We start from the raw sequence: 24,445 nt of genomic DNA, 5'->3' as shown, positions 1-24,445 counted from the left end.
GTCAGGAGGAAGAATAATTTTTGAACAGAAAGCAACACACACATTTAAATGAAAAGATTCTACTTCAGAAGAACTACCACAATCAAAAAGGAGTTAATTACCTGTGAAATTGTTCAAATAAATTCCGTGGTAAAAAATTCAGTAAAGTATACTTAGTAGTCCGTATTTTGTTGTTCATGTATAGTTTTGATACTTTTTCATACTCTTCTTTAAAATGTCCCAAACAGGGTATCACTATCCTATGTTTGCCAGTAGTTTTTGATGACTGATGGCACTTGCTACTTGAACTCCTGCTGCTGCTTTCCCTGCCCTCTGCTGATATCAGTCGCTGCCAACGGTATCGGGCCCAGCGGATGGGATCTGCCATTGCACCTGGAAGGTTTTATAATCCAAGGAATGTCGTCTACCTAGAAATGTTTTAAAATGCAGCAAGTTACATAACAATTCTATAAAGGCTTTTCAACTAAAAAGTCACAGTTACAGATTTGAATAAGCCCAGAGAAAAAGTGATTTTCATATTTTGACTAAGAAAACCAACCGAGACAGTTAATAGGTTATGTGAGGCCAGGAACTTCTGCTTCAAAGCTTGAATTTCATCCACTCTTTCAGGATACTAGAGTTTGATTACTCTGTTTAAAACGCACAATTGCTTTTTAATAGCAGCCCGTCCACCAATTTCTCATGCTACAGTATTAAAAAAGTGGACAAGCTGCTAATTCTGCAGGGAACAGTATTTTCAAATGCATGGCTACTATATAGTCATACATATGAACACTGATCTGTACACACATGGAAGAGATGCTTCAATTCATTTACACTGAGCCTGAGAACAAGTCTGAAGCTTGAAAGGTAGCAAAGTCTTCAAAAAGGTTTAGGTACTGTCGAAAGTGCTGCTGGTGGAGACCATACATGGCTATGAAGAGTCTTCAATACACCTAGAGCTCTCAAAAACCAAATTAACACAGACCCACCTACACTGAAGTCAGGACTGAAGCAAAGAACAAAGAACAAAGTATTGAAAATTAAAGACTTTAAAAAGATGACTTCCCAAAAAGAGGTACAAATGTTGGCAGCTCAGCTATTAAAAAAACCCCAAACATCTACATTTTGGATGACATTCTTAAATCTTGGCCATTTTGAGAAAACACCACTTCTTCACAATCTCTGCTGCGACAACTCAGTAATTTCCGACAAACAGATCTTAGGCAGTGAGGGACCTTTTCAAGTAAATGTTTGTTTAATTAACAATGTGCTGAATTATCAGGAAGAGTTTTAACATGATTTCTTCTATTAAATTTATCAGACTCTCTCAAAGTTCTGTCTTTAGCATGAATCATACAGGGTGTGTCAATTAACCACACTTTTGCTTGAAACAATAACTCTTTGCCCAGTAATCTGACATATCCCTACATATTGTTATAATGTGCAATGTCCTTGTAGAAAACTTAAATAAGTAAATGCTGCAAATTTTTTCAGGATGCCACAAGTGAGGTATTTGAGAGCAGGTTAGATTTGTAGTGAAAATCATGTTTGTCTTCATAAGACCAAGCAAACAAACATATGATATTGATGAAGAAGCAGTAAAACAAACTCTTTCCAAAATTCCCAGGACTAAACGGTGTGCAGAAGTTTTAAATAGCAGATCCTGCTCATTCAATGAAAATTATACAAGGTAAATAACCTGTGTAGCTAAAATACACCTGAAAAATTTCAAACTCTCCTAAATTCTAGGTCTTCTCGGTTTTCATAATTTATTATCTTTTTTAGTATTTGATACCCAGTGACCACTACTTAAAAAAAAAAAAGGGGGAGGGGGTACAGCAGAATGGAAGAGTACTGGACATTTTAACATGACAGCATGTTAAGATGGAATTCCTCACTACTAGATCTGGAGCTAAAGGTTTAAACTGCATATGCAGTGTTGCAGAAGAGCAGTCACCCCTCACCACATACACACCCTTGACTCCTGACACAGCTCCAAAACCGCTGCCCCACCCTTCCTCATCCTTATTCAGAGAAGCAGAGCTTAGAAAGGGACAGGAAGCATCACATTCAGTTGTGTGCACTGCATATTTCTGCCAGTATCCCCAGTATTTTAATGTAACAGCTTCTAAGTAAATTTTGAAGATTGTACGGACCAGAAATAACTAACATGAACCTACCACACTGGAAGCATTGTATGAGAAACAAGTAATCTTCTATGATCAGAAAGGTGAATCAGACAATTAACCAACATCTTGGGAAAAAAGTATCTGGACCTCAGACTCTGCCACAATGCCCTCTGACTCACCTGGGATTTGAAAGAGCTACTACCTGCAAATGATTTTTTTTTTAAAATCTTTTGCATCACCATTTAAAAATAGGATTTATGAGGTTTCAAACTTCAGAAATCTCTTTTGCTTTTTTTAACTATTGAGAGACATTTTATTCTTCTTTCTCATTAAATCTGGTTCAGAAAGTAATGAACACCTTTTCTTTGGTCAAAAGGAGTTTCATCAAATTCATGTTAGATATTATCAAGGATTAAGTTGCCGAAGATCAAATAAAAGCTGTTTTGAACAATTTTTCTAAGAAATCCCTTCCCTTAAAACATTACTTGACCCTCTTGTTATGCTATTTTTCATTTTAAATTCTTGAGTTCTCCAGCTAATGTGAATTAAAAGTAGTAATAAAAAACGGCAGATAATTCTTTAAACACTGGCAAACAACAAGATGAGTTACTCTGAGGAACTATTTTTAGAATTTTATTTTAAAAAAATGTTTATGTCTAAAAAACCCAAGAATAACGTTCAACTATTTGAAAAACAGGAAGCCTAAATGATCACATGCCAAGTTTTGAGGATGGTGTCATACAAGCTAGACCATCTTCATTTTCATACTATACACTCAAGTGAATACTACTTGATCTTGCTGAACGGCAAGAGCTGATATAGAGGTAATTCAGGTATGTCTTACACTCAAAAAGAAAAGTTTTTGTAGCAAGCTTACTAACGTTACATGATAATGATGAAATGTGGAAGGAATTATCTGACGCTGGACATATTCCCTCATGTACTCTGACTGCTTCCTCTTCATATCTGAGATATGAAAAACTGGAAGGACTAGATATGGTTAGCATGAAATAGCTGGCTGTCATATCTTTGTTAAAGCAAGGCACAGCAGTGTCATTTTTACCACAGGACAGATCAACACTATATACTATCCATGTTTAACCATCCTATATCACAATAAAAACTGCCTTTGAGAACCCTCCGCTAGTGGTAATACTGAGAAAACCCCTTCTTTAAATGGTCTGTACTCTGAAAGAAGGGTCTTGCATCATAAAGCCCAGTACAAGCATTCTCTTGCGTGTGTATTTCATGTCCATAATTTTTCTTTTCCAACTATTTGCCTTCCATTTTCTCTTATAAATTCTGTCAGCTGCCAGTTCTGCAAAATATCACCTGCACATCTGCATGCACACCTTTGCTCCTAGCTTTCCTGCAGGGGGACTGAGCTGAGACAAAAAATTCTTTGATTCCAGTTACATTATTGGTAGCCTTTTTCAAATCACTGACCTCTCCCATACTAGATCATTTCTTAATATTGTCAGCAAAACAAATGCGTAGATAATTTAGTCTATGTTTATGCTCTGGAACTGCACCTTACTATTATGTTGTGGTGATCTGCTCACATGTCACTCTAAGTGCCTTACCACTTACCTTGGCTTCTCTTGACCACTTCCTCCCTTCTGACAACATCCTTCTCTTTTGTTGTGATCTCCAAATAGCTAGTCCTCATTCTTCTTTCAGAAAATTCTTTGCTAAATACACTTGGCAAATGACACTTTTGACAAGAATGTTTCTCAAACCATGTTTATGGTGTGTTTCTATTCTGTTCCTTCTCAGGCAATGGGCGATAGGCCTTCTGTGTTATCTGCTGATTTCCAGCAGGAAGTAATAAATCAGTTCTTAGCAAACAGAAATGCAATCCATAAAATTGTACTAGCTTACCTGAAAAATGTCTACAGCACCCAAAAGGGAAGCAATTCAGGTCTGAGGTTCTGGGTGGCCAGGGAAGATTAAAAATGCTGACCTAGATGCAGGTCACACTACACAATGCTATGGAAGAGTGGATCATCCCTGATCCACACAAAAGTCCCATTTAAACATCGTGGTAAATGTTACTGCACAGGTTCATTAGCACTTGTGTCACTACACCGAAAGAACTATACAGGTTAAATGTTAAAACCTCCTTCTAATCATCTTTTAAAACTCAGAAGTTATTAGACAACGGAGAAACTTAAGGGAGGCAGGGCCTGAAGATTAATTTACACCCTGAAGAACAAGTTCATCTCTTCTCCTAAGGTTTGCTACTTTCTCTGTAACATGCAATTTCACAAATTTATCATGTGTCTTTGCAAGCCAACGTGAAATATGCAGAGACACTCTAATATGCCAAATAGATCTGGATAAGGCTTGTGCTGCCAATTTATGGGACAAGCAGCCAAAAACCTGCAGGAATCAAAACTTCAGTTTTAAGAAAAATACGTGGTTACTTGCAACCACATATTCTGAGTTATATTTATAAATTTATAAATTTTATATTTATATATTTATAAATTTATAAAGGGGATGCTAAGAACTCTTGAATTAAGAGTGGAAGGCAAACTCTATTAAGAAAAGTGAATTTCTGTGGCACTATTTTGCCATGCACTCCTACCTACAAAGTCTAATTTAGTATGGGTAACACTGAAAACCTGCAAGCTTTGAAATGCCTTGGATCTTGGAAAGGAAATTTCTTGGCTGTGAGTATGGTAAGCCAGCCATCGATAGCTGTTCACAACTAAAAAACAATCAGCAAGCTGCATAAAAACCCAGGAAGTGCCAAGGCCCTGACACAAGATAACTTAATAGTAAACCACACATGCAGTAGTATTGGTTCATGTGCTGCAGTACGGGAGCAGTATAAAAACCAAAAAAAATCTTCTTCACCCTGGGTAAAATTATTTAGGATGCCAGTCAGATCTTGTACCTACAGACACAACCAAACAATGCACTAACAAATTTCAGATGAGCTATGTATTTCTGCTCCAGGTAATCAGTTCCAAAATAGAACTGAAGGCTGCTGAAGAGCGATCCTGTGTGCAAATATTAAACCTCCTTTTCTTCATTCACGAGAAAAGTTCTGCTCTACACCCTGTTCTCATGCGCCACATTGGTTTCAAAATTGTAAACCAAAACCTTCCAGGTTAAGTGTCGCTCTTTTATGACCATCTTTCCACACAAGTGTATCTTTAGCTTATGGTCATGCAGCATTTAATCAGTACAGATGCTTTGGTATGTGTGAAACTCACATTAATGTCACAGTAAGACTAAGGTGTGGGCCATGTTAAAAATTTATACTGGTGTTCACATGATACCGAACGATGTGATTTTTTTTGTAGCAGTGTACACTCCCTATGTTATCATAAATAGTTCTAAAGGAAATGGATCCATACTGGCAGTATTGCTGGTTTTTAACTATGCTGATTTACTCAAAGGGCCCAAACTCTGTTGCGTAGATGAGGTCTAGGGTACTTATTGAATTTATACTGAAAGTACCTGTTACAGTAAGAAACTGTACTTGAGTTCTTAAAATCCTAGATTAGGTCTCTGGTTTTTCTTTTCTTCTTCTGGTTTTCTAAGACACCTACACTGTCAGCTATTCAAGAGTTCCAGAAACTCCCAAGGCATCCACTGAGGTTTTCAGGTCTAATACTCTAAGGTTAATGAATTTTTGATAAAACCTACTCTTGTATAACCTCAGGAATACAATCAGGTATTTGTCACAGAGCAATAAAACCTGCTCACTGTTTGGGGATATTTTGAGAGGAATAACCTGTGAATCCACTGTAACCACTAGAGAGTTTCTGCAAGACAGCAAAACATGAATATTGAGATGGTTTTTCAGGCCTGAAAGTGAGAAGTGACCTACAGCAATTCAGGGCTCAACTATAAATGTGCATCTTCAAAAGTTTTATTAACAAAAATGAAGCCAAAATATATAGAAGCCTGAAAAAAAATGCAAGGAGTTAAGAACACTCAAAGTCTGACCCTAGTAACCCCAAAACTATTTAAGACACTATAGTATTAGCGCTGTGAGTAGCTGAACTGAGTTAAAAGTTAACATTGAATGGAACAGCTCTTGCTTCTACCTCCTGCTCCTATCCCTCCTTGATAATCGATCTGCTACTTACTGAACCTGGTTCTCACTGATCTGCAAGACCTTTTACTAACTCAAAGACAATAACATTACTGGATTTCCCAATCCATTGTTACAGCTGTGAAGGCACAAGCAAAGTGGGACAGGAATGTCAGATTAGAGTGACTATCTTTGAGTACTTATGTAGAGCACTTGGTCCTGATTTTAGCCTAGTTTTCTTTAGAAATATATATCAGCTCTGGCTATTGCCTTTGAAATTCAGATTATCCACAGCAGTGGCAAGTAACAGAAGAACGTGATCCTTGCCTGTCAGTTCTACCTTTTGCTCCTGTAAACCATAATGCCCACAGCCTAACTGTAAAGATTCAGTCTAAAACAATGGCTTCAGACCAGCTTTTGGGGTACACAAGAGTTAAGTGATTTAAATTCCACTCTGATTTTAGGTAAACCATTTAGTGCCTCTCTGCTGCAAACCACCATTTATGAAAACAGGAATAATGACAATTCACTTCTCTCTTAGTGATGACATGAAGACAAATGCGTTTTAAATAAGAGGTTTCTCAAAACTGTGGTCATTGGTGAGTACACGAATACCCTATACACATTGATTTAGTACTACAATAACAGTTAATTTTGATATTAAAAGAACCTTTTACTTTGGTAGCTGTATTTCTGACAAGAACTTTGATTTTTCTTTCCCATCTTCATGAATATTTTTTCATCCCTAAGCCCAGTAACTATTATTGTGGTCCAATCCTGTGAGTGCCCTGTGCACTCTGCACCCCTGGGTACTTCCCTGAAGCTCCAGGAATTTCCCTGTGACTTACATGGACTTAAGTCTACTTCTTTACCATAAATCTGTAAAGTACTAAAAAGCTTACACCTCAGTCACTACCACGAGCTATTAAAACAATGGCTTTTGTTTCTGGAGTCAAAGTCTCCATTACCTTTCTTTCTGGTCTGCTGCCAGAGCAGCTCAGTCGAGGAGATTAAAATACGCGGGGGTGGCTCGTGGCGCAGGGGGCATTTAAAGACATAAAGGCACAAATCGCCCTCGTACCCCGAGCGCCCGCCGTGCTCTGCAGGGGCCGTTCCGGGCTCCTCAGCGCTGGCCCTGCAAAACACCGCCCGGCTCGGGCAGAAGGGATCTCTCTCCCTCCGCCACCGCTGCTTCCACGTTTTCCCGCGCCAGGTCTCGGTCCAAGTGCCCGGCACCGGTGCTCCCCCACGGACCGGACCCCGCAGCCGAGCTGCCCACCTGAACCCCCGCCGGGCTTACCGATGGCACCGCGCACATCCCAGAGGAATGGCCGCGCCCGCCCTCCCGGCCCGCCTCCTCCCGCCCTCGCCGATCCCGCCTCTTCGCCTCTTCCCGGCTCTGCTCTTTTTTCCCCGGGAAGTGACTGAGGCGGGGCACCCTTCCCAAAGCGGCTCCTTAGTACATCCTACTGCTCCGCGACAGGGCGGGGAAGCTTTGCTCGTTGCCGTAGGGTCCGTAGATGGTGCTTACCCATCCAGAGGTTAGTTATTGTTTTATGGCTTTTTTTTTTTTTTTCTTTTTCCCCTTGAGGCCTCAGCAGATGGAGGCTGTGGCAGGAGTGTGGCTGTGACAGAACTTGACGCTCTTGACAGCTTGTCAGGAAAATTGATATTCTTAATCTTTTACCATGACAGTCTGAAGGCAGCTTGGCCCATCTAAACATAAAGTTTTCTAGCCACTAGGCTAATCGAGGATAGCAAACACTCTCTTGTTTTTTAGGAAGTAAGCCTCTGGATACTGTCCAAATTGTCTTAAACAGATTACTGCTGTCAGGAACCTCAGTGAGTTGTTTCATCAATAGTCCTTTTGAAGTCCCACACTGTCCTTTCTACTCTTACTGTCTATCAGGGCACTCCTGAAAGCTGCCTCTTACAGTGAAATCACATGGCCTTTCACATGATGAGAGAGGATTCCTGCTTCAGCACTGTGCAACTAACCAACAGGAAAGGTTAATTGTGGATCCCTTGGTCCCTACTGAAATACACTGGGATTACCGGTACCTGTCCAATGTCAACAATGAATTCCTAACAGAGAGTTGGGAGGCTGTGCTGAGCAGTGGTAGTTGGCTGTGCTCTCCTTCCCATGTGCATGGTGTTCTTTTCCTCTGTTGTCCTGCATTTTAGCAGGCCCCTGACCAGACACTGAAAACATTTTGGATATGTTTCAGTGAACAGCAGTTGATGATCTGTTCTTTGAAGTGCCCATGTGGCCAGCAGGAATTTCAAAACACATTGGTGCGTCAGATGGAATAAAAATACATCTACATGAAGGAAGGCCATAAGTGCTGTCTTGAAATTATGCAGGTTTATTCTTCTTGGCAGGAAAAGATATGGAGTTTTGTTTCCTTGCAGGATCCACCACCTTTGCTGGATCAGGTGCTGTAGGAAAGAGCAAGCAACTCTGAGGAGGGCAGAGCAAGCTGCTGCAAGACACAAGGTGATAGTAGGTGTGCCAAAACCACTTTATGTGGTTTAATTGGTTAACATTGATTTATTGGAACTTTCATCTTGCAGAGATGTTTGAGAAAGAAGAAAACATCACACAGCTCATAACAAAATAACCAGCTCTACTGTCATCACATTGGATAATTCATATGCAGAGTCTCACATTTCCCATTTAATTTTTTCATGTATGTGAGTCCATTCTGTAAGCCTAGAACTACAAAAAGCATTATTTTGTTTCCCTTGTTCGCCCAGCAGCAACAATTGCCTCAATTAGGCCTGCACAACAGTACAGTGCAAAAATAGCCGATCAAACCATAAATGAGCTAGTTTGGCTGCCACAAAGAGCACAGCTGCCTTAGTGCAGCAAATTAGATGTGTTGAACCAGAGCATATGAGCTGTTTGGAGAGGTACAACTGGTCAGGTGCATGAGAGGCATTGCTGTCTCCTGACTTGGCCATTACATATAAATATTTTCACTTTTTTCCTTTCGTACAGCTGTCCAGTAGTATGAATGGTCTTGATCCCAAGCATGCAAAGCAACCATCCAGAATGTCTGAAATGTAGTTAAAACTATCTTCTCCCAAGTATCCTATGGAAGAGTAACTACAAAGAACACAGTCACCAGAGGTAATGCTTCATTGAGAAATCTCACTGACAGCTTTTCTATGTGAGGTAGTAACACTGTCATCCACACAGATATATCCCTTTTTTTTTTCCAGAGAGGTCTGCAGGTATCTTTTATATCACCTCCTGAACATCCACATGCCAAGGGGAAACTATGGGCATTACGAGAGCTGTTGATGACTCCAGAGCAGTTTGAGAGCTCTTTGTGTACTTCAACTCCCCTGTCTGTTCATGGCTGTGATAACTCTGCAAGTACAAGTATGAACAACTCATCCTGCTGTGCTCATATTGGCACTGTTTGGGACACATGAAAGAGAGGAACTTATGTCACAGCAGCTGTCAACCTAACAGGTTGGCAGACTGAAAACTTTCCCATGAAGGTCGGAAAGGAAGATGGAAATTTGTCATAGCATGCTATCAAATGTTTCCCAGAGCACCACAAGTTAATGAAATGCTAGGAACCTGGGTATAATTCTCCTCTGGAGAATCATACCCAGTGATGATTCCAGTGCCAAATCCACATAAATAGCAGTGCCATTGGGGATTTGAGTTTGTAGACATAGATGGTTATCATTACTGCAGGATGGATGCTCCTGGATCAGCTAAGTAAGTCCAAGGTGCATTTGTATCAGGTCAGTGGATGTACCTGAGAGATTCGGTGTGTATTTACAGTGTAATAGTGACATACTATGATATACACTCCAGTTTAAATATTGAAGATGTGGTAGCATATTAATAATAATTTATAGCCAGAAAGGGAATTGATTATTATCCAGTAATTTGTTTTTCATGTTTTTCCTCCTTTACTCCGCGGTAAACCCAAATAATTTAACTGCACCAGAGATTTTGCCAGAAAACTCTTGAATTTTAAATTACACTGAATTATTGTTTACCAGATCAGTGGCTAAATTATGTGTTTAGAGTCCTAACCAATGTTGCCAGTGCACATTAAAGCTGTCTGTTGTGCACATCACTAAGGTAATTTCTTACTACAGGATACTCCAAGGTTCTCAGATATATTTCCTAGCAGGACCCCTGTCAGGAAATCCTGACAGGAGGACAGATACACAATGAAGGAAACAGCTGTTTATTTGTTTAGGCTGTGTGTAGCAAAGACCTTTATTTACCATACACTGTCTAAATCTGCATTAGTTTAGTGATTTCATCGTGAGGAGATTGGGTTTATCACTGGAGTGAGCATTTTATAAATAGTCATGAATTTTCCTTAGTTGCTTCCTGTGAGACAAGAAGGTATTACTACTTCCACGTTACAAATAAAAAGGTGAAACAAGGTAGAAAGTGTTTGTTAGTGATTCTGAAACTACATACTGAGTTTGAAAGATCTAACATTTGTTTTAATGTTTTTACAGTGGGAGATATATTCTGTGTATATTATGTACATTTTGCAAATCTTGAGAGAGGTAGACTAGGTATGTAAATATTATTGTGGGAACTTTCCTGAAAGGCACCTTCAGGGTCATTAAATGCTTGTTATTGCAAACATACCATGTAATCTGGTTCATAGACCGACTGAGCTTTACCTTAAAAGTAGTTAAGTATTTTGCTCACATTACTGTACTAGAAAACTGTTCCAGAGTATGGTTGCTATAAGGGTTAAGAATTATCTTCCAGCTTCTAAACTCAAACTTATACCCATTAGCTATTGTATTAGTAGTGACCACTGTTTCCATTAAATAATTCTTTTTGTTCCTGGTGTTTATCAATCCATCTTTGTTTTGCTAAAGTAAACCAGATAAGAATGAATTATATCAAACTGAATGAAGGCTAACTAAATTTTGAATAAAAGTGTCCAGCCAAAGGTGTATAACAAATCCATTCAGAGCTTAGTTATGGTTGGATAAATTGATGACACAGCTTGTGTAGAAAAGTTTTAAGGGAGTCACTGACTGAAATATTCACTTGTGCAATCCCCATGCTTTGCCTGTGGTTTATACCATTGTGTTTAGGCCACTGCAGAATGCCAGGAATCAGGAAACTTGTGTTATATCCCAGTTCTGGAGGGCAGTTATTAGCAGTCAGTAGCAGTTGTTTTTGGCGTAGGACTGCCTGATTACCACTCACTGTGGTTTAGCCGTAATGTATGTTAGGAACTTCCATCCTGAAAGTCACTAAGATGATGAGATTTTTTGTTCTAGAGATTTTCATTCTGTTCTGCAGAAAGTAATTATCAACTAGAATTCAACAAGAAATCTGAAAGTCTTTCACTTCTAAGAGACTCTGAATTACCAGGACAAGCAGAAAATCATCTTAAATGAGACACTGTGGTCTTACTGCAGCTCCTAGTGCAGCAGGAATTTACTTCTTATCTTGTCATTTGTACTTTATTCACTAGGGAAGCTGAATTGGTAATCTATAGTGAAACTCCAGCTTCTAACAATCCTGGGTCACTATTCATGAACTAACATGAGAAGACACAAAAGTAACCCTAAAGAAAGGGAACACCATCTAAATCTGCTACTTCTGGACTGATGGGAAAGTGTGCATGGTTGGAAAGTAGTTCTAGCTAAGTGGAATTGCACACACAGGAGCTTTGATGCACTTGGGTCAATTGCTTTATCCTTTCTTTTTCTGTTTATTTTGATGTGGCAATTTCCCATGACTAATCTTCAGCCTTATCTACAGCTGTAAACTTGTCATTAGCTTGTTTACACTGTTACAGATTCATTGCATGTCAAAACACTTTTGATATGCGCTTATGTACTTATATGCCTTCCTTTTCATTGTACATGTAAGCAAGTTGACATGTTGATTTTATTTGGTCCACAAAATAACCTTAATTGTACATCTTTTTATCAAACCACTCTGTCAGCTAATGAAATGACCTGAGTCAGTGATATCAAATGAACTATTTAGTAAATATTGCCTTTTTTCTCTCTCTTGCCTGTAGAAAGTTATTAACTGGGCTATAATATTTTTCATGTTTTTTGGTTGTGTTTTTTTTTCCCATTAACTTTTGTTTACAGCTTTTCTAATTCAAATACAGCTGGCTGCCAATCAAATTTTGTCAATATTCTAACATAGTTACTTATGTCACAATTACTGTATCCATTTCTTGAACAAATAAAAATAATACAGCAGATAGATATGAAGATCTCATTTAGACTTTTGATTCTCTCAGGTATTTTCCAAAATGGAGAATTCAAGGCTGGTTTACCATAAGATGGTTAATATAATTTTAGGAAACCTTGAATCAGATTGAAAGTGTACACAAGACACCACACTGATAAAAGCTCATTTTTAATGGCTCATATATATTTAAACAATTTTGAAGGTGAAACTTTGTCCCAGCAGACATTATGTCTGATCATCTCACCTTCTAGAGCCAGTGTAAACTGATATAAACTGTAAACCAAGATAGACCAAGACCAAGCCAAAGCACAAGTATGACTTTAGTTAACTTGGAAGAAATGTTACCACATCTGTGTTTCTGATCCACTTGATTAGCCCAGTACATCACAGATCCAAGATTAATTAATGAAAAGCCATACCCCTGGTAAATATAAGAGAGATTTATACTTTTAAAGGTATTGTATGTCAAGTTCAAACTTAGAAGAAAGCCTAGGGTTTTCTTTTAACTAGCACTATATGTGACAATATTAAAACAACTGCTCTTTGCTAGGATTTTATGTCATATAATGCATTTTAAATAACATATGGAAAAAACATGTCATGTCCTCAAGTGAACAATTTATAGTTTCTTCTTATTTTCCTCGTATAGGTAGAAGAACTATATGAGGAAAACTAGGAAAGTAAACATAATTATATATTTTCTATTTCAAGTCACTCAGTATTTCTCAAAAAATATTCTCAAAACTATGAAATGAAAATTTCCTACATTCTTTACTGTATCTTCTGAAAGAACAAGTACACTGCGTCTTCACAATCCAAAGAAATTTTCTAGAGAGCTCTCCTCCAGACTTTGCTCCAGAGTAACTCTAAATAACAGCAAATGTCAGCTACTTCATTGAAAATAAAAAATACTTCTACTGATGCTTTAACATGAAACCATTGCAAACCTGGTGTGAGCAAAATACTAATCAAAATACTATTGTCACCAGCGTCATAGTGACTTAGCCACAAGAAAATTGTTTGCCAATGTAAAAAAGTGCCTCTCTTCTTTTTGTATCTTTGCTAATTTGAGACACTCTCATGCTGGGGGGAAAAAAAAAAAGAAGAGAAATTACAGTAATATGATTCAAAGCAGAATTTGCCCCAGGAGTCATGGAGGACATGGGTTCAAGGCAATTATACAACTGCAGTGACAGTTACCAAGGTTTGAAAAGTTGGTAACTATAAGGAAGTTGTCCAGGACTCTTACAACTGCTTCCCAAAATCCACTTTTCACATTAATACTTGAATACTTAGCTTTGTGAGATGATGTTACTTTCAAATTATTTGTTTTGATTTGTTTTGGTGAAGTCTATTAATTATTTCTCTTATGCAAAAGTCAAAAGCAGAAGTAGGAAGTAGAGATGGGAAAAGCTGCCCCTTAATATATTATTTAGAGATACCAAAGAAGTCCAGACAATCTGGCCAGCACAATGTGCTGCCAAACTGGACACAGACTGACAAGACTGAGAAAGGCCATTTGACTTGGGAGCAAGTTGGCTCCTTTTACCCTGGAAGGGATTGAGTCAAAAAAGCACCGCTGGGCTGTACTGGCAAAAGCACTCTTACTGTGGATGTAGCTGTATAAACAAACTGCTTTTTCTTAGTCTGTCAAAATTACCTTCTCTTTATATGCCTTAGTTGAAACAACCTCTCTCAGCAAAACCAGAATATTACCAGCGTAACTTTCACCAACTTTCATTGCAACTGCAATGAAACTGCTGCAATAAAAATTAAATCTATAGTAGCTACCATAGTAGCTCTCAACTCAGAGTTATATAATAAATACAGTCCATGAACTCCTTGTGTAGATGAGGGGAGATGCACCTAGTAGGGCGTTTTTTACTTTAGGAATACATTCTCTCTGCTGCTATTACGATGTGTTGGTACAACTTGCTATGCAGCATATTCCAGCATCTACTAATTGTTGTTTACTAGTAGAGCTAATTTACCTACAGGGCATTTTCTTTTCTGTTTTATGATCTCCAGAGATTATTGAAAAGCACCAACACACTCTTACCATTCATTATTAATACTGAAATCTCAAGTTTAGGCTTAGAGAAGGGAGGGAATATTTGGCTTATGGTTTTACTGCATCTGCCCTAAATGGCATTACTAATTTTCTGTTGTTGTCGTTGTCATTTTGCATTCCAGACACTACAATCATTAGACCTACACATTGTGAGTAAAATTCCAGTCCTGACACATACCTGGTATTCAGTTTACTTAAAATTCTTAAGCATGAAGAAAGGGACATAGAGGAATAGAAATGGTGACAATAGATTTTTCCTTATAAGATGATAGCAATAGAGCAGATAAAAATAAACTCTCTGCATGTTCCCTGAGCACAGTGTAAGAAATAATGGGCCTGAATTGTAGGAAAGGAGAGTTAGGAGAATATTCATAGATAGTCTTGTAGGATGGAAGACGAAGACTCCTCCCTCTCCCATCAAAGAAGTTTATGCAAAGAAGTGTGTCGGGGACAGGGGAGGAAAGGCAGAATAAGTCTGTGCCTGTCCAGCTGTTTACAAAAGATGGTGACCAGTGTTACTTGTGAGCAGAGTCCCAGTTGTTGACTATAGTTTGTCTTGAGTTATGAGCTGTTGCTTTAGTAGACATATGGCTCAAGCCAACTATAGGCTCCTTGGACTATACAGAAGGTTACTCTTCTGGTCTGAGCTGTTTCCCTGCCTCTGTCCTGCAGAATACTGGGTGATACCAGGTTCTGTCTCTTCCACTACCTCAGCCAGGCAGGTGTCAGAGATGTATATAGTTCAGATGTTTTACAAACTTATGATATTAATTTGTTTGATTTGAGTAATATGTATGAGATTTTTCCCTATCTGGTACTTCAAGTATTTTTGGAGTGTCTCCAGCAATAGGAATTCCTCTCTAAAAATCTTACCATGTAGCAGAGAGATCTTTCGAATGATCTCTTCAGTGTGTTTTTGTCTGTGAAAGGCAATACAGAGTTTGGTATATAAATTGTGTGTCTCTAAGGTGAACCAGAAGAATCTCCCTCAGAGGTATTGCTAGTTCTTCAGTGCAATCTGTCAGAAGGACAGAACTGCTGCAGAAACCAACAAGAGAATTTTGAAATATCAGAGTAAGAAGTGAAATCAAGAACATTTAAGGAAGTTCCTCTTGTTACGTCTCCTTACTGGGAACAGGTAGAGAAGACAGACAAGTGTAAACCTGTGGACATAGACTGTATCCATTATGTATCACATACTGTACTCTTCATATCTCAAAGAATAAATACATGAGCATTATATTTACAGAGTGGGAAGAGGGTGGAGGAGAACCAAAACATCTCATGCTTTTGTGTGTTTAAAATTTACAAGTAAAATTATTTAAGAAACCAATTTGTCATTCAAGAGGAGTCATGACTATGGATTATGAAGAGCGAATAGCTGATAAAGTATCTTCTATGCATCAGTGTCACGTTGTTCATCCAGCTTCATTTACTATGAACTTCACTGGCTGGTCAAAGTGTAAAAATTAGAAACATTATTTTCAATCTCCTTCAGCTGTAGCATATCACTATGAGCATGTTTATATGTAAACTTCTACAAAAGCTTTCAAGATTCCTAGTTTAATAATTAAAGAGGTTCCCTGATTAATATTAATTTGTCAGGCTGTAGTTTCAGGACCAATTTCATCTGATCTAAGTATGGGCTGCCAGAAGGAGTAGTTCTGTCTTCCCCCTCAGTACCAAAGAGGAAAAAGAGACAGAGGTCTGTTTCTTCTGTCAGAAGTAGTGCTCTGTTCCAACCTGGCTGAAATCTAACCCATGAAAAACATAAACCAGTGCAAAAATAACAGTTTGTTTTCAAACAAATTGCAGTTTCATCCTGTGCTGGCATAAGGGTCAGGGAGAGGAAGCAGAGCTGGCAACAGGGGCAAGGGAACCAGTGGAACCTCCCTTTTCCTACATTTAGCTCATCATAATCTGAACTGCAACCTCATGTTTCCACTGCATTTAAAAACACATTTACTGTCCCTGTTGTGTTGGTAAAATACACAGATATCTATTTATTTCTATTGACATACCTATTTAATAGTTCCTTGTGGGACAGTTATAGCAGTGCTTGGATGCTCTCCCCAACTGGATATATTTAGAGCAATGTAATACAACTTTATGCTACTATAATATTAAGAACCTCTGATTAAGTTATTTCCCAATGTTTTAATTAATGCCATTCTTCCAAAACCAAGGGCTACAAAAGGATTAGTTTTAAAATAGGTTTAGTTACTGCAGCTTGTGGGTTATCTGTTAAAGCAAATAAAGCTCTATATGTTATCAGCAATGTGAATAAAATAATGCAAAGTTCACTCTGCATTTCTCTCTCATAAAATTCTTTCCTTGCTGCCCTGGCGTCTCTTGTCTGTCTACTCACTGTTCTACAAGTTTCCCTCCCTGTCTCTGATTTTGTGGTTATTTGAGAGCTTAACTTCAGAGGGGTGGGAGGGGTTGTTGCTGCTGTGGTACAAAAGCATGAAAAGCAGGTATTTTTAAGGGTTAAGACCTGATGGCAGATCCAAGTAATGCAGGTCCAAACAAATTCCAAACTGCCAGAGGCCAGCTTTGTATCCCCTACTTCTTTGTAGTTGAACATGGGCTCTGAACCCTGGATTTAGCTAAACCAACTGTGGTTTTCTTCCGCCATCCCCCTTTGCTCCTCATAGGCCAGTAGGCTGAACCCAAAATATTATTTTTAAACTACATATCCATGAAAAGTGAAACTCTTTATTCTTCAGACCTGCAAAAAACTAGCTTCTTTGAAAGTGTTCATTGGGATAGTGTCATATGGGATGGTAGTTTCCTATCCTCTTATATCTGTTCTTGTTTTCATGCGTTACCTCTCTGCTCTCTTGCATTTTTCACTTGTTTGAGCCCTTTCAACTGAGTGGGATGCTTGCTATCTTTCTCCTTCCTCTCTGTAATTTATTTCTTTCCAAGTCTGGATCACCTCCATATTTCTCCTGTTGTCTCTGGGTCTATTTTGTTTGGAGCAGATGCTCCCCCTGGTGCTCTGTTTTGTAGTGTGCAATATAGTACAGTCAAAAGAAATTGGATAGGTTTACAGTTATCTAACAAAGCGAATTCCAAGGGAATAAAGGAAATTATTATTGAAAATTAATTTTTTATTTGGAATCTCATCTATTCCTGAAATTAACAGCAGCTTCGAGTAATTTCTCCATAATAAAATTCAATAAATTGTCAAGAAACCTTTCCTAAAAGTCTAATCTACTAGCAGTAGCAAACCCTGAGGGAGACTGAGTTGAAATCAGTTCTTCCCCCTCTGTTTCTTCTCCAAAACTCCCATGCACCACATTGTTCCTACAAGGCCACATGCTTGGAGAAGGTGCTGCAAACTGACTTAACCAGCCTGGTTTTTTTCATAGACCTTATATCCACCAGTACAGACTTGTACCTGCTTTTGTATTCTTACAGCCCAGTTGTTTGGCTGTAAGAATGTAAATTTTGGCTATAATCACTGTAAATTAGCCCAGTGATTTCAGCAAAATAAGGTCTGCCTGCAGGTATAAGTCTCTGTGCAGTTTTCTATCTTCCTTGGAATTTGAATTCTTACAGGTTTTCTCGTACAAGTGCTCGGGGCAATTTTGCTTCTTTGCATTCACATCCAATCAATTCAAGGCATGGAAAGGTCGTTGCTAATGCTAAAACCTGTTCCATAAACCTCCTCCATGGTCTGGTTAGCATTGAACTGCCACTTTGGCAAAGCATAAAAAACTGAGCTGTTCGTGGAAAACACTACAGCAGCACGAACTTCTGTAGTTAGTGTTTCTCTTAACTTCCTCAATTTAATTTAGTATCACAGATGATGTAGTGCCTGTCGCAAGCCTTGACCTTCCTCTCGCGCCACAAGTTGGAAAGTTAATCTGTTAAGAGTCAAAAAGCAAACAGGCAGAATGCAAATATAGTTAAAGTGTTATTGCATATAAGAGCTCGTAAAATCTGGGGGGGTCTCGGTGCTGGGGGTCTGACGAAGGGTCGCACACAGAGCACCCCTTCCCACTGCCATCGCGCCGGGCACTGCCGGGACCGGGACTCGAACCGGTGACGAGAGAGGGCGGGTGTTTGCCCGTGCGCATGCGTACCGCCGCCATGACGGTCACGTGGCCGGCGGGGAGGGTTTGGAGATGCTGCAGCTGCTGGAGAAGCTCCCGGCGGGACGGGCCCCCGAGGTGGGTTCTCCGCGGCCCCGGGCGGGGAGGGCGGTGTTCGCCACGGGAAAGCCCAGGTGCCGCTCCCCGGCACCTGTAAGCGAGACCGGGCCCGCCGGCGGCGCGGGGCTGCCGAGCGGGACCGCCCCCTCCCGCCAGGCCGCGGTGGTGGAGGACGGTGGTTTGGGAGGACGGTGGTTTGGGAGACCAGAGATGCCCACAGGCTTGGAAATCAGCACTTGGAGCTGTGCTGTGCAACCTGGCCATCCCGATGCAGAGGTGACTGAGGTGCCTTTGGCGTGGCAGCTCCGCTGCTCAGCGGTGCTGTGTAGTTGTGCACGCCAGTTACATCCCCATTCAGGGTGAATCTGAATCATGCTGTGATTTCGGGGGCTAAACTTCGTGAATTGACTTCAGGGCAGACGGGGGGACAGTTCGTATTCAGGGACTACCTCTGAAAGACTTTTTAGAATGCTGCATTTAGGAAGCACTGAGGGAGTACCCAGTGGATGGAAGGGTGATAACTGAATTACTTGATCAGTTTTATAGCTGGTAGATTAACTGTGATAGAATTATATTCTCAAGTTATGTATCACATTGTTTCAGTTCCTTCATAAAGTAGTTGATGGCATATGTGGCCGTGCATATCCTCGATACCAAGATTATGGCACCATTTGGAGCTTGTCAGAGTGGATGGAGGTTTTAGAAGAAACAATGGCCTATTTCAAAACTGCAGTTGGCAAAAACATATCTGATGAAGAGGTAAGGGCTCATCACTGGTTGGCTTTTGACTTTGAGAGATCATACTGGAGTGATTAGTTTTGCAGTCTGTTTAGTCCTAAAATATTTTTATAGTGTAGCATTTGAATAGTAGTGGATTAAGCAGAAGATGAGCAGCATTTAGAAATACACTGCTAAGACTTTTAAAACAAAAAGTGAAATTGATGCTGATTTTTGGATATTTGTTAAAATACTGGTTTAATCACTCAAATTCGTATTTTGAGTACCACCAAATTAAATCTGTTTAACTTAAAATATATACCTGTAAATAATACTGTTTTCTAGCAACAAAACCCATTTTCACTCATTTGGCTTTCTTTGTTCATTAGTACTACATTAAAGTGGTTTAAAATGTTGTCTCTATGGTTTTTTAAATCTGACAATGAATGGAGGACCATGTGGTGCAGGGACTATAATTCAGGGTATTCCAGTATGTACAAACTTTGCAAAAACTTGTTCCATTATTAGAAATCTTAATTCTAACTTTTTGCGTATGCCTCACATTTTGACTACCTGCTAGTAGCCAGGTCGAAAACACCTGTGTAGCCATAGGAAGTCCATACATCATGTTTCAGCTGAGCTAATGTATTTGGCCTGCACTCTGATGTTGAGAAACTTTTAGAGTGAAACCTGAGTTATTTGTGTGTGTGATTTTGTTTTGATTTTAGGGTAGCATCTAAGAAGGCCTATAAAGCCTGCATTCTCTGTCATCTTTTAATTTAAGTGAGAAGAATGTTATTTTTTTTTTTATATCTTGCTGTGGTAAGCACTGACTCTTAACTATCAAACACAGAGAGCAGCCACTAAAGGCAGCCCAAGAAAGATGGGGCTATGCAGTCCAGTATAATAGCTGTCAACTTGGATATCTAGAGCACAGCTATTGCAGGTGATACATGTTATTTCTGTGGTTCATGGTTTAAGCAATCACAGTTTTTATTATTTTTGTAGGCTGCTCAGGAGATAAGTGAGTTAAATTCAGACTACCAAGAAGCAATCACAAAATGTCTGAAGGGTAGAAAGGAAGAAATCAGGAATGCCCTAGTGGAAAGCGTAAATGGAATCTCTTCTGCCCAGCTGCAGGATTTTGACTGGCAGTTAAAGGTGAGAGTTGCCTTAATGTTGTTTGAAAAAAATGTTCTATAATGCAGAAGTAACTATTGATGTAGTCCCCCTAGGCCTGCCCCCTCTGGAGTATGGTACAATTTCTATAAGTATGAGAAAAGCTCATTAGTGATAACACATCAAAGACTTGCCAGAAATTTGTATAAACTGCAAAAGTAATTTTTTTTTTCATTTGTTTTATTTTGGTTTTACCCTCCTTTCTTTTAAAGCTGCAATATCTCTGTCTTTCCTAAAGGGACACATTAAGTGCTATTCAGGAACACCTGAAAGTTTTGTATGCTTTTATGACTTTGGGGCCTGAATAAAGTGTATTTTTACTCAAAGGAAGAAGAATTATTTACTTAATTTTAAGATTAACTGAGTGATTCAGGATGATTTTTCCTGACTTTTAAAAAATTTTTAGTTTTTGCAATAAACAATAATTAGTTTGAAATAATTTATGTTTAGACTTACTATTTTTGTGGTAAACCAATGATAATGGTGTTACCTAAAGCAGGATGGTACTTTGAGGTTATGAAGACAACTGGTTTAAATTAAACTCTGTCAAATACTTTAAAAAATTACTTATACTGTTTATATTTTTAGTTAGTTCATGAGAACTGTTAAACAGAGTTGTAGAACTGTTAAATACTTTTCCATGTTAACAAGAGTGTTAAATAGTTTTGGCAGCGAACAGCCTTGGAAATCAAAGAGTAATGCCCAAAACAGACAAGTTTTTGCAGGAGCCAATATGGCATCATAACATGCTTTGGATGAACTGTTACTGGGGTTGATCTCTTGCCAACTGCATTTACTGCTGACAGGAATACAAACTAGACTTATGTGAATTCTTGGGGTTTTTTTGTGACTTGTTTTAATTTTTTCTTCTGAAGGATTTTTTGAGTTTCTTTCTATTTTGCAATGCAAATTTCTGGTATGTGTCTGAACTACTATTTTTATTTTTCTTAAAACCACTTTTTTTCCCCCCTTGATGTGATTATGATTTTTTTTGCTTGCCATGTTTGAACTGTACCAAAGACATTTTGTCTTCTCTGCTGTATCACATTCTGTTCTCTAAATAGATAAGATAGTATCTTATACTATCTTATAGTATATATAGTATATATATATATACTATAAGATAGTATCTATTATATATAGACCTATAGTATTATCATCTGATCTTTGTTTTTAATACATTTTAAAAGCCTTATCTGTGCTAGAGTGGGTATAATAGAAAAAAAAAAGAAAGCACAATTGGTATATAGTCCTCTTCATCAGTGTTTGTTAAATAGGATCTCTGACAAACAGTGTTTAATCAGCTGTAGAGAGTGTTGAAAAATGCATGAAAGTGCCCTCTTTCTCCTAACTGCCCCATTCTGTATGACCCTTCTTGTTGAAAACCAAAACAATTTGAGTACTGGTATTTCAGAATTCATATACTTCATTAAAGAGCCATGATGAAATGTATCCTTTCTTTTTACCTGTATTTTCAAAATTGTCAGCCCAGTAATTTTAACAAATTGTTTTTGAGAAGTGTATTGCTGTGAAGAGGGTTTTTTTAGTATTTGAATATGTTGTTGGTATTAACAAACAAACAAAAGTCCCAATAACAGGGAGGAGGAAGAAAAATCCAAACTGCTGAGATGACTTGTGAGAAGTTCATTTTGTTATGCTGATACTTGTTCTGGTAGCACAAATTGAATTTAAAGTGCAGATGTGTTATTATGAAAGACTAAAAACTTACTGGCTCCACCTTACACTTTATTGTTGTTTTGTCAATCTGCATAGCTTGCTCTCTCCAGTGACAAGATCTCCATGCTGCAAATGCCACTCCTCAATCTTGATTTGGATGTGAGAGAAAATGGTGAAATTAAGCCAATTTCTATAGAGATGAATAAGGAAGAGTTGCAGAACCTAATAAATGCACTGGAAGCTGCTAATAAGGTAGCTTTTACTGATATAATTGTTTGTTCCTGACTTCTCATGTACTGAGTTTATTTTAAGCAAAATTCGCAGAATCGTAGAATAGTTTGGGTTGGAAGGGACCTAGAAAGGTTGTCTTGTCTGACCTCCCTGCAGTGAACAGAATAGTTTGGGTTGGAAGGGACCTAGAAAGGTTGTCTTGTCTGACCTCTCTGCAGTGAACAGGGACATTGTCGACTAGATGCAGGGGTGGGGCATCCACCACCTCTCTGGGCAATCTGTTCCAGTGTTTCACCACCTCCATTGTAAAAAATTTCTTCCTAGTATCTAGTCTAACTCTACTTTTAGTTTAATACCATCACCCCTTTCCTATTCTGAAAGATTAGCAAGGATTCTAGTGTTCCCTCAACTTCGTAAATTGTCAGTGTCTGGGTGTGCATATGGGACAATTTTTTGGTTCACAGTGAGTCCTTTAATTTCTATGACATAGTAAATCAGGAAGAAAGTTACAAAGATTCCAATACAGTAACCCAAGAAGAAAATTTCAAGTGAAACAATAAGGTTTCACTTAAACTGATCTGTGACACTGGAGAATCTCAAGATTTCTTAATAGGAAAGACTAAGGAAAAATGAGGATTTGAAGAAAATAGTGTTCTAATGAAATTACAGCCCTTAACAGCTTTCAAAGCTTGCTTTCTTCTGCATTTGCTTTCCTATTAAACTACACAGTAGCTTGTCATGAGCTCTGCACTATGCAAAGAAGGATTTTACCATGACAGATTTAGATCCCCACAAGGTATGGGATGTTATCATCTCCTTACTTAGTTTTATGTGCACAGAAGGAGGAATCCACTTCAGAAATGGTCCCTGATCTCTGCTTTGTGCAGAAGGAATCTCACTGGACCTGGACATTGCTATTCTACTTTGTGACTACAGGCAGCTGAGGAATGGATTGTGTGCAGGAAAGGGCAAAGAAAGTTATTGGAAGTGATAGTTGTGTGAGGTTGTAAAAGAGAGCTGAGAGAAGGGATGGTGTGCTTTTCAGAGCGAAGACATGGTTATTCAGTAGTATATTACACTGAAACAGAAAGCAAAAAACTGCATTTCATAGACTGGTTAAGTTTTGGTTTTATCCAACTTTAATCTCATTCCTTTTCTTTTTTTTTAAAGGTTGTCCTACAACTGAAATGATGGAATTCAGATCATCAACAGTATCTGCTGGTGATGGCTCACCCAGTTGATTTGGAGGGAAAAAAATGTATTCTCTGCAAAGCGAAAAGTTGTTGGTGCTGTGAGAAGGCTGTTATGACTTATGACCAAATAAACTACTAATCCTTTGATAAAAGTAGTAAAATCTTGTATCTGTTTGATCAAAAATATGAAAATCCAATGTACAGTTGCTTTAGTACTGAAGATTTATAGACCTTTGGAAGAGAATCACTTTTGGCGTGTGCCATATTTGTTTTGGTTAAACTTTGACAGTGATCACGCAGGTGCCTAGTAAAACTAAAGCATCTTAATTGTGTACTGTGTTACCTTATCTGAAGTGCCATGATAATAACATGAGAGTATTTGTAGCATTAATATATTTATATTGTAAATATGGTAAATAAAGACCTGCTTTTGTGTATGAATAATTGCAGTAATTTTTTTCTTGATTTATTAGTCACTAAACTCAATCTTTCTATATGCTGGGGAAAATCACCTTAAGAACAAACTCAGTATAGAACCACAGAATAGTTGAGATAGGAAGTGAACTCTGAGGGTCATCTTGCCCAGCTTTGCTACTCAAGCAGGGTCATCTAGAGCAGGCTGTGCAGGATTGTGTCCAGATGACTTTTGATTGTTTCCCAAGGATGGAGACATCAGAACCTCTCTAGGCATCCTGTTCAGTGCTCAGAAGTTGTGGAGAAAGCACTGGATCTTTATTTGGAGTAAAGTGTGGGGTTTTAGCTTTGTTTTTGTATCTTAGTTGATGGCATTTCGCTTAATGTGTCATTCACAAAGACTAAGGCTGTGACTAAG

At 38.7% G+C, this 24,445-nt stretch overlaps 2 protein-coding genes across 5 annotated transcripts in view; one reads left to right on the top strand and one right to left on the bottom strand.

Moving 5' to 3' along the window:
- The window catches only part of ATP10D (ATPase phospholipid transporting 10D (putative)), a 45,778-nt gene extending 38,268 nt beyond the window's left edge, over nt 1–7,510 (bottom strand). Inside the window, exons 1-2 of one of the 2 annotated variants that reach the window (XM_027636202.1) lie at nt 7,463–7,510; nt 102–407 (exon numbers count right to left, since the gene is read on the bottom strand). In XM_027636202.1, the coding sequence (XP_027492003.1) occupies nt 102–367 (266 nt within the window). In that variant the 5' untranslated portion in view covers nt 368–407; nt 7,463–7,510. Of the gene's footprint in view, nt 1–101; nt 408–7,130; nt 7,166–7,462 lie in introns of those variants that run through there. The other variant, XM_027636203.1, reaches the window with a different exon arrangement.
- An 11,032-nt stretch (nt 7,511–18,542) lies between these two features.
- On the top strand, nt 18,543–23,669 carry COMMD8 (COMM domain containing 8). 3 transcript variants are annotated; one of them, XM_027635544.1, is made up of 5 exons: nt 18,543–18,634; nt 19,220–19,375; nt 20,342–20,494; nt 22,286–22,441; nt 23,591–23,669. In XM_027635544.1, exons 1-5 carry the CDS (start codon nt 18,590–18,592, stop codon nt 23,609–23,611), a joined length of 531 nt encoding a protein of 176 aa, XP_027491345.1. In that variant the 5' UTR covers nt 18,543–18,589; the 3' UTR covers nt 23,612–23,669. The 3 variants fall into 3 exon arrangements, with proteins under 3 accessions (XP_027491345.1, XP_027491342.1, XP_027491344.1); XM_027635541.1 differs by lacking the exon at nt 23,591–23,669 and adding an exon at nt 23,308–23,546; XM_027635543.1 differs by lacking the exon at nt 23,591–23,669 and having other exon boundaries at nt 22,286–22,489.
- The last annotated feature ends 776 nt before the right edge of the window (nt 23,670–24,445 follow it).

This window comes from Corapipo altera, unplaced genomic scaffold (assembly GCF_003945725.1).
Source record: "Corapipo altera isolate COAL_440 unplaced genomic scaffold, ASM394572v1 22b, whole genome shotgun sequence".
Lineage (NCBI taxonomy): Eukaryota > Metazoa > Chordata > Aves > Passeriformes > Pipridae > Corapipo > Corapipo altera.
This window is presented reverse-complemented; position numbering and strand designations above follow the sequence as displayed.

Coding starts and splice junctions, on each gene's coding strand:
- COMMD8 (XM_027635541.1), top strand. CDS start 18,590: ATGCTGCAGCTGCTGGAGAAGCTCCCGGCGGGACGGGCCCCCGAG. Junction 20,495..22,285: donor ATTTTGACTGGCAGTTAAAG/GTGAGAGTTGCC, acceptor CAATCTGCATAG/CTTGCTCTCTCCAGTGACAA. Junction 22,442..23,307: donor CACTGGAAGCTGCTAATAAG/GTAGCTTTTACT, acceptor TGCTTTGTGCAG/AAGGAATCTCACTGGACCTG.